We start from the raw sequence: 10113 nt of genomic DNA, 5'->3' as shown, positions 1-10113 counted from the left end.
GTGTTGTTCAGAAAAACAAAAACTAAATTTCCCTGTATAGTGTCTGTTCTATTGATTATTGACAATTAATAAAAAAGACTTTTTAAAAAAAAAAAAAAAAAAAAATACAACGGGACAAGCCGTGGGAGCCTCTACGTCAGTAAAATTAGCAATGCCATCACGTAAACATAATGTCATTACAAAAAATAAATAAAACCGGCCCCTTTCGTAGTGTTATATCAGTATCTTATTCTTCTGGTGTTATTATTATTGTGTAACGTTACGCGGAACTGGTCAAGGTGAAGTGACCTTCTTTATACTGTTTGCATAATTTATTAAAGGTTGCATGTTTTCTGGATTCATTTGCAACTAGCTGTTAACGTCAAGTAAAAAGCACAATATTTCCCAATCTATCAATTGCATTAAATGGAAATTCATCAATAAGCATAATGTTACAGTGTATTTGAGTTGATGAGAACTTTCCACCACTCATTGCACCGACTTATTTACTGTATGGCCAATTGACAATGTTTGGTGACAAATGACACTATCTTAAAGGGACTGTTTGTAACTTCTTACAGGTATAAATCAATCCTGGTCGGTGTCCCATGCGTATTCGCGTGTGGCTACGCTATTCAGACTCAGACTCCAACACAAACTACACGGAAGCACCAAAACCACAAAGTTCTATCTAGTGAAGCCCGTCTTGCAAAACAGTGTTGGTCGCGGTCGGAGGACGTGTGGAGACCGTAGCTTTGGTCTCCAGGGCCGGAGTCTCTGCTGTACTCTGCTCCTCTGCTCCTCTGCCTGCCTTCACTCAGCTCGCTCCACCTCACGTGCATGCGCGCACACTACACACTGCAAAAGAGTTGGTTTAGCTCTGAGAATATCTAGTGAATTTACAGTGGACGTTTGTGCAGAAATAAATGCTGCAGCTCCTCCAGACCAACAGAGGTTTCCTTGTGAAGTGACGGGGCTCCGCAACGAGAAACGTTATCGTCTCCGACCGGTTGCCGGTGTCTCCCTCCTGCCGCGGTCAGGAGGCTGAAGCAGGAAAAGCCAACACTAGGATCAGCAGTGATTCATGGAGAGACCTCGTCAGCTAACATTACTACCAAGCAGGTGAAATATAGAGTGATATTGTGGTTTTAGCTGACGTGTGTCGCCTCACTGTTTTGATGGACGCTCTTGCTCACATTCACGTAGTGCGTACACATGGGCGAGCGCGAGCAACAGGACGCTGACTTTCGTTGACTTAACGGCCACAGGTGTCGCTGTTACAACCAATTTCTGATTCTTACAAACAGTCCCTTTAAAACTCAATAACCTTCTGACACCAAATATCCGCTGCTGCTGTTATAGATTATAATTCTTCTTTAATGCACATTTATGCATTTTTTTGCACATTTTTAGTTTATAATTTACAGTCTTTAATGCACATTTTTTTGTAATATGTACATATCATCTGTCACTTTATATACATATTGTAATATGTACATACCTGTCACTGTAAATATAAATCCTACTCACTGGACATACAGTATATAAACATCTCCACATGCTGTACATAATCATCCAGTCCATGTGTATCCATCTGGTATTTATTTCTTTGCACTATTTGTATTGTATTGTTTACAACTTCCAAACACTTGACTTAGACATTTTATTTTATTTTTGTATTCTTTTATTCTGTTAGGCCTATTTATATTCTATGTAAGTACATTGAGAGAACTGCATTAAAAACAGAGTCAAATTCCATGTACGTATGTATATTCTGATAAAAAACCATTAAAAACAAAAATATTTTCTTTTTTGTACCCAATAAAAAACTAATGAAATAGCCAACTGTGAAATTACGCTAAATCAATTGATTACAGAGTAAGAAGCCCCTTAGAAGCTGTGGGTCTCCCTCTGTTTTTTGGTATTTTGCAGCATTTGCAATGATAGGCCTACTGATATTATCATCTTAATTTTTTATATGCAGCCTGCATCCCATCACATCTTATCTTTAGTGTATCATGTTCCCCTTTATCTTCTGTTATTATGTTAGAAACAGTTCATTATTAAGAGCAATTTAATGGTGGAAGCAGATGTTACGTCATATAAAAAGTACACACAGACCAGTTCACTGCAAGGACACTTTAATTTATCAGAAGCAATAAATATTCACATCTCAATTCTCTATTCTTTCAGTACACATAATACATACACAAAGAAAAAAAATTGAAATCATTTGCTTTAAATGATATCAATAAGTGCACTGACATATAAACTTCTTTTAGGCTTTAATTTATATCATGGTAGCTCATTCTCTCACCTTCAGTCAGAAATAATAAGAAAAGAAAAAAAGAAGTCAATATTCCTTGTGGCCAACGTCTCCCATCTCTGTCCCTCTTTTATATGTACATACTTCGTGGCACTCACATGCACGCACCTGAATACGGAATGGGAGTCGTTCGTCCCATATAGTTATGATAAGAAGCCTATGTATAGTATAATATGTACATTCAGATTTATACAGTACAATCTATTCAATAAGTGCAGATATATTCATGCAAGACGAGTCAAAAAAGGACACAATAAAAAGAAAAGGCTAGCCAACACACACTTATAAAATCTTCATCTGACATTCTCGACTTTCTCCAAACCTCCTTAAAATCCTTTTTGTTGAGGATTCAGATCTTGAACTTTTGCCATCTCTTTCAGTAGTTTGTTATACTTTGTCATCGCCCATTCATTCTCTCCTAAATCTGAATAGTTTTCCCTTGGTAATCGATCAATGGCACTGAAGGTAAATGACATCAGTGCTCAATTACATCCTCCAAAAACTGCAGTAGCAAAAGGGGTAACACTGACACAAGGCCCACAGAAATAAAAGGGGAAATACATTATGTACCTGTATAGGCTATTTTACATTCTTGAATCTTGTTATGCCGCGGCATCAGAAAAATTTAATAAGAGATTTCTAAAAGTGGCAGAAAAAGGAGGATCAGAAGAAGGCCATTTCTGACTTAAGACATCACGTGTGCAAAATCACAAAACCTCATGTAAAAGCGTGCTTCTTCAAAACAGAAAAACACAAAATGACTAAATCTGATGACTGTGAGGAAGTGAGCCATGTATAATTATGAGGGACTGGCATCTTCCACTATGCTTTTCCAATTTCCGCAACCATATTTAAGCCTTTTTCCAATACTGGGAGCCTCATAAATATATATAAATAAAAATGAAACATGAACTCAAATCCTTTCTTTCAATTCAAGTTTTGTTAGTCACCCCATTTAAGAAATTGTGCCCCATCAAACAAAACAGAATATTGTTGGTGTTCAAATCAATTTGAACAAAACTAAACCTCATTCATTATTTTCAACAACCAATAATACTAATTATCAAAAAAAGATGAACTCAATGGAAAGCATGGTACTATGGAAATAAATCACACTTCACATATCGCAACGCCCTCTATAGCGGTTATGGCGAACTGAGGGGATTTATATGTGCATATACTCTCTATAACCATGTACAAACATCTGCTGATATAATTAATCACTGATCAAAACAAGTATCGTACAATATTCATCATACATAGCAGGTATATCATAATATCGATAAAACGGCAAGAAGCTTCAGAAACATTCAAAATATGTTATTGATTGTATCGTTAATTTCCCATATACCCCACAAGGAATGCATTATAAAGCCAGGCGGCTCCTGTTGACATGTAAAAGACCATTAAGCAAAAGACTGTCAGGAAACCGTGCACTGGTTTTTAGAAGTTTTAAGACAAAGCAACATATCTGAGGTCTTCTTTAGAAAAAAAGATGCCTGTCAGCAAAGCGGAACCTGCAAAAATGGACAGAGACATTGTGAAGCCAAGTAAATTATTGCAAAGTCAAGGGACGTTTTTTGCAACTCTCTGCTCTTTTTAATGCCAAACTCTGCCGGAATGCATTTAGTCGTTATTTGTTATTTACATCCCCATGTAAGCAGCTGGATTTATATGGTCTCCATTTTTTTCCAGTGTCACATTATCACATCTTGGTACTGTACATATAAATAGTCTCATACAGCCTCAACTAGACTTCAAACAATTAAAACTGAGGCAATATATCTAGATATAGATTTAGTTTTAAATTATATGGCTATAGATTTTTCTTGATATTGTGTGTGTTTATTCATATGGATGTGTGTGTCTTTCTGTGTGTGTGCAGGTTTCAAAGATGTATGCACATGCTATTTAGCTGTAGCCGTGCTCTTTATCTCCACCTACATGTGTGGGAAACGGAGGTGAAAGTAACAGAGACGAAGCAAACTGCGTTTCCTCTTGTCACTAGCGCTGCTGCTGTTACTCTCTGTCCTGGCAGACTTGGTCCTGGACCTCGCTCTGCCCACCTCCTCCACTCTATAATCTGACCTCTGACCCCTGGGGCCCCACATCCGGCTCACACCACGGTACTTATCCGGTTGATAGGCTTGGACTTGGAGCTGCCCCCTGTACCTGTCGCTCCAGCCCCCGTCACCTGCGGCCCCTGCTGAGGCAGCCCGGGGTGCTGGGGGGGGAGAGGGGAGAGAGGTGTAAGAGGGGTAAGGGGGGACGAAGGGGGGGGTAAAGGGGAATGTGGTGGGGGAGGGGGGATAGATGAAAGAGGAGGGTACTGGGGCAGATACGGGCCGACGGTAGCTGCGTGATGCGCATTGACGGAGGCGGACGGAAGGTTGTGGGGCAGAGTGCCGAATATGAAGTGTGTTTGGTGGGTAGAGTGGTTGGCTGGGTGTGGTGTGTGCACGTGTCCGGGGTGGGTTTGGGAGTGTGCGTGGGGGTGCGGGTGCGGGTGGGAGTGGGACAGGGTTAACGGGAGTTTGGTACCAGGGACGGCACCCCCTCTGATAGAGTGTGTAGGCTGCGCGTGGTACAGGGTGAACTGTGGGTTCTGGGAATGTTGGGAGAGAGGAGAAAGGGGGGGGGGACATCCCACCACCATGTTGGCGTAACGAACCGGAAGCCCATGCTGGGAGAGCTGGGAGAGATGGGCCAGCTGCGGGTGCTGGCCGTGCAGGGGGCCAAGCGGTGCACGACAGGGAAGCGGGCCTCTCTGTACAGTATGAGGGGGCACCCCTTGCAAGGGAGGAGGGATAGTTTGGACGTGGTAGCGATGGTGATGGTAGTATGGTGGCGGGGGCTGCACGGTGGCCACGTGACAGTACTGTGCGTGCAGCGCCTGGATCTTGGAGGGTCCCCCGTCCAGCTGGCACAGCGATGACGGGGAGTGAGGAGGGGGCCCTCCCGTAGTCGGTGGGGGTACAGGTGCGGGGTAAGGTGGCCCCGGTGGAATAAGGGGCCCTGGTGGTTTGGCGCGTTTGCTGCCAAATAGGGAGCCCAGGAAGGAGCCGCTGTTGTTGCTGCTGCTCCCCCCAGGGACACTCCCCGCTCCTGCTCTCTCTACACTGCTGGAGACTCCCCCCACTCCTGTCCCAGCAGTGGTATGTTGCTGCCCCGGCCCACCCCCCACCCCTGACCCGGGGCTCAGGATGGGGCGGTGAGGCCGAAAGTCTTCTGTTCCATAGCAGCCAGGCACCACGCCTGGCACTGTGTAGCGTTGGTGAGGCTGTGGGCTGCTAATGATGGAGCCCTGTGAGGATAAAAGCATCAGCATGTTTTAGAAAAATCACTGAAGGATTGCACTAAAGCCCCACTTACATCATCATCACACACAGGACATCTGGAGGTGGAGGTCATGCTTGGGCAAGAATGAACACACACAGCCATGCAGAGGGCGTCAGTGCAGGACAGATGTGGACACACGCATGTAGACGCGCACACCATCTATACGCACACTGTACACACAATGAGCGTGCTCGGGAAGATGAGGCACCAGTAAGGGGAAATGAAGGTCTATTAAAGGTTACAGGTCAACATCTAGTCTTTGAGACTTACTTCCATGGTACTGTCCAGAGAACCAACACTGTTCCTGCGACCACGTTTCCCTGCACCCCACCAGGAAGAGTCAGGTTAGCAAAGAGCGGAAGATTGGAAAGTTTGTTCACATGTGTTTTTTGAAAAAAAGATAGGAACCGCATAAGCTGAATGTCAGCGAGAGAGAGGAACAGGATGTAATAGAGATAAAATCATTGTGGAAGCTACCAGAGCTGACAGAAAGGAAGTGGAATTGAACCCCGTCTCTGAGGTGCTGTTTCCTCACCTGCGTCTGATAGGTCCCTGAGAGATGAGCTGAGCGCCGTGCGTTTGAGACCCTCGCCCACTGAGCAGCTGTCATCAAAACTCGTCCGTCCCAGGGTGCCGTTCACAACATCGCCCTTCACGCCTCCGACCACACCGCCAGTGAGCAAGCTGGGCCGCATCACACCTTTCTGTTTCTCCAACTCCGCTGTAAACAAACACACAGGGCACAGGGGGATTTCAAATGAGAGGCATACCAGCACTCCATTTCTTGATGTTGAAAGCTGTACAGAGTATCACACCCACTGAAGTTACAGTAATGACCAGTAGATGGGGTGCTTACATTCCACTCTGTATTTCTCCATCTCTTGCACTTCAGCAATACTCTCCCTGAGGTCGCTAACAAAGCGGGTGCGGTCTTGCTGACTGGGTGCCATAAAGACGATAAGAACCTTCCTGTCCCCGCCCAGGACTGCTGAGGTCAGGCGGATACCATGAGGGTAGTCTAAGACATGCAAACAGAGAGAAATAACATACTTTATAATCATACAGGGGTAATTAAGAAGAGTTGAAATGTGCAAACGGCAAAACGTCTTCTTACAGGAGTTCTGGAACATGTGCACTTGCATCTCAACCAACGGGAAAGATTGTCTGAAACTATAAGTCACTGAGGTTTTCTTCTTCTGGAAGATTTTGGTCACCTGATGGGATGGATAGATAGGATTTTTTTTAACATGGTCCTTTAAATCTTATGTGCCATGTCTTTAAAAAGTGATGAATGTGAGTCTTACCACCAGAAGGTCGTTAAAGAGGAAGACCTCTCGCTGGTGCACTCCTGTCCTCTGAGGTCTGTTGGGGTCAGGGACCTCGTAGAGCTGGCAGCAACACACCAGCCTACGATGGGGAAGGGACAGCACCTATATGGACAAATACAGTACAAATGAATAAACCTTTAACTCGTAGTGGCAAGATATTGTAAAGCCCTGTATTTTGCTCACAGGCTTCTTGCCCACAATGACTCTCTCCACTGCCTGCACTTGGGACACGTGGTCATCGTTGGTCCGCAGCTCCCATTTCTGTATCCGCTGGTAGATCCCAACCAGTAGGTCCCTGGGTATATCCTGACCATTGTCTACGCCTTGGGTGGAGACACGGAAAAGGGAGGGTTTTAGGAAATGATACACACAAAACGGCCTGATTATACTGATGCAAGCATTCTTGTGAGATTAACAGTTTTCACACACAAGAGGCAGCATTTGAAAGCTGACAAAAAACACTTAAAGTCCAACTGAAATCCCCTTTAGTCATCCCTGTTTGTAGTCCAAAATATATATATATATTTTTTTTAAATGAAAGTCAATAGTTTTTTATTATTAAAAGGAAGAAAAAAGGGTTTTCGGGAAATATTAGAAGTACTCCTTTTCATCTGAATGGGTGTTTTGGCGTTGCTGTGTTTGATTGACAGCAGCCTGGCAGGCTACCAGAGCGTCGGTGTTCCAACCGAGGGAACAAGAGACAAAGGAGACAAACTTGCTCTGTAGCCTACATGTCATAGGCAGACAGCATGTTGTTAGCGATACTGAAGAGTAGAAGGACCACACTAGATCAAACATGTTGTCTAATGTGCTGCTGCTGAGCAGTTAATTGGCCATCCAGCCTGCAAACTGACATCAGCAGAGCACTTCTCCACTGTGAATGTTTGTTCGGTGGATCGTTCAACAAGCTGAGGGGCAGGATGTGTTCATGTTTGTACGTTAAATAAGAACGAGACTGTAGCAGGAAAGCTAATGGGGGTTGTTGTTCAGAGTCTGTGGCTATTGTGTTGTGAAGCAGGCTGCTGTCCGGCTCAATTCTGTCAAATGTGTCCATGGTTGTATGTAAGTGTATGGCTGTATTTGTAAATGTGAATGTATGAGTATGTATGTTTTTAATTTCTATGATGGAAAATCATATATAGATCTCTAAGTAACATTTTATAATAACCATCATTTATAAATGGTAAATTGATAGATCATTAAACTTAGTTAATAGTTATTTTTCTGTTCACAAACTAAACTAAATTAATAATTAATAATGTTTACTAATTCTTAGTAATGATATAATTTATATTCTTTTAACAGTATATTGTTGCAAACGTATAAAAAATGTATATACTATATACAGTATATAAAAGTAACCTTTAACCTTGTTAAATGGTTGATAAATAATTTGTAAAGCATCTATAAACAATATTTATATAGATATTTAATACTTTAATGCTTTAATATTGTTCATATGTAATGTTTATAGATGCGTTGCAAATTATTTCTTAAAGATTTACAAATCATTTGGTAATTATTAATACCTTATACAGTATATAAAATGTTATAATGTGTGCAACAATAAACTGATAATAAATTGCTTACTAATGTAATCAGAATGTAATTGTTATCGTCTCTTATCAGCTATGATACAATATATAATTTATAAACAAATTATTTCATATTACACAAACTATTGATAAAATAACTTAAATTATAGAATTACTAATAATTATCAAATATTATTATCATTTCATTGTGTGAACAGTAAAATAACTATTAACTAAGTTTAATTATCTACAAATTTACCATTTATAAATGATGGTTATTATAAAGTATTAGTGATTTCTATTTTTATCAATGTAAATTCTGCTTCTAGTCAGTTGTCAAGAAAAAAAGTGACCATCTGCTCTGCCTGTGATAGCTCGCTGACGTTACTGCTTTATGCAGGATTTGATTGGCTGTATCAAAAATAAACCAAAACCAGTGGGCGCCATCATGAAAAAAATATCAAATAAACAATTCTTCCTTTTGTTTTCTGATTTCTCCTCAAAGGAGAACACGGAACAAGTGATGTACAGAGCAGATATTTATCGTAACAGACAAAAACAAAAGCTATTTAATTTCAGTTGGACTTCAACACTTCTCCTTACTAATATAATGCAACATCTCCATAAAGACAACATGTTAGAAAGACATGCTGCCTAATGTGTGTATCAAGTGTATGTGTCTTTTGTGTCTGGTAGCACCTCTCAAATTCTTGATGAAATCCTCTAGCTTCATCTTCCTCTCAGCTTTGACGTTGGGACTGTACATGTCCGTGTTGAGGAGGATGATGGCAAAGGCCAAGATAAAGATGGTGTCCGGGTTCTGGAACTGCCGAACCAGCGTTGGATTACACACACAGTATCTCTGACTGCACAAGAGACAGAAACAACGTGTTCAAACATTTGATGCTGCAGCCACGGCTGTTAACATTCAGTGCATCTTTATCACTCAGGCCTTTCTCTATTGTAAACCCACTGTGTCCAACACACACGAACCTGAAAGCCTCTATGAGCCGCTCCACTTTCTGAGCTTCTCCTTGAACTTTAATCTGAGCCTGAAACTTCCTGAGAGCGTCGTCCAGGTCCATCCCTGAGAAGTCCATCTCATCCACCACACAGCTGAAACACATAAAGCAGAGGTCACAGTCTAACCTCTCCTGATGCACAAACTCAGTAGCATCCATCATGTCACATATCATTACACACCATGTTTGTGTGTGTGGGGAAGGGATTGGTTTTGCCTCAAGGTTGAATCCATTCAGACTTGGCATGAAATATGTGAGCTGAAATGTGGTGTGCACTTATGCTGATCTGTGTTCATTCGTCTGGATCTTTTTGACATGTCTGCATATTACAAATTCTATCTATTACAATGGTCCTTCTAAAGAAAAAAAAACTGCTGATGATCTCTTCTGTGCTTTCTATTCCCATACTCACTCTAAAACATCTTTGTTGAATTGTTTCTGCCGGTTTCCCAGGAACTCTCCAATCATCTGCCTGCTGAGGCCCTTCCTTTCCAGGATGAAACGAGCAATCCCAACAGGAGTGTCTGATACAAAACCTCTCTCTATCAGGTACTGGATCCCTTTCTCTGGCTTCCTGTAGTCAG

At 41.9% G+C, this 10113-nt stretch overlaps 1 protein-coding gene across 1 annotated transcript in view; it reads right to left on the bottom strand.

The window, feature by feature from the left end:
- Positions 1–4273: 4273 nt before the first annotated feature.
- iqsec2b (IQ motif and Sec7 domain ArfGEF 2b) overlaps positions 4274–10113 on the bottom strand; it is a 32738-nt gene continuing 26898 nt past the window's right edge. The window contains exons 5-14 of the mRNA XM_037773344.1: positions 9942–10103; positions 9501–9623; positions 9207–9373; positions 7171–7295; positions 6949–7074; positions 6759–6858; positions 6501–6662; positions 6180–6365; positions 5915–5964; positions 4274–5609 (exon numbers count right to left, since the gene is read on the bottom strand). Of these exons, the coding sequence (XP_037629272.1) occupies positions 4422–5609; positions 5915–5964; positions 6180–6365; positions 6501–6662; positions 6759–6858; positions 6949–7074; positions 7171–7295; positions 9207–9373; positions 9501–9623; positions 9942–10103 (2389 nt within the window). The 3' untranslated portion in view covers positions 4274–4421. The remainder of the gene's footprint in view (positions 5610–5914; positions 5965–6179; positions 6366–6500; positions 6663–6758; positions 6859–6948; positions 7075–7170; positions 7296–9206; positions 9374–9500; positions 9624–9941; positions 10104–10113) is intronic.

Source organism: Sebastes umbrosus, chromosome 6 (genome assembly GCF_015220745.1).
Source record: "Sebastes umbrosus isolate fSebUmb1 chromosome 6, fSebUmb1.pri, whole genome shotgun sequence".
NCBI lineage: Eukaryota > Metazoa > Chordata > Actinopteri > Perciformes > Sebastidae > Sebastes > Sebastes umbrosus.
The sequence above is the reverse complement of the archived record's forward strand: the minus strand, read 5'-3'. Positions and strand labels throughout refer to the sequence as shown.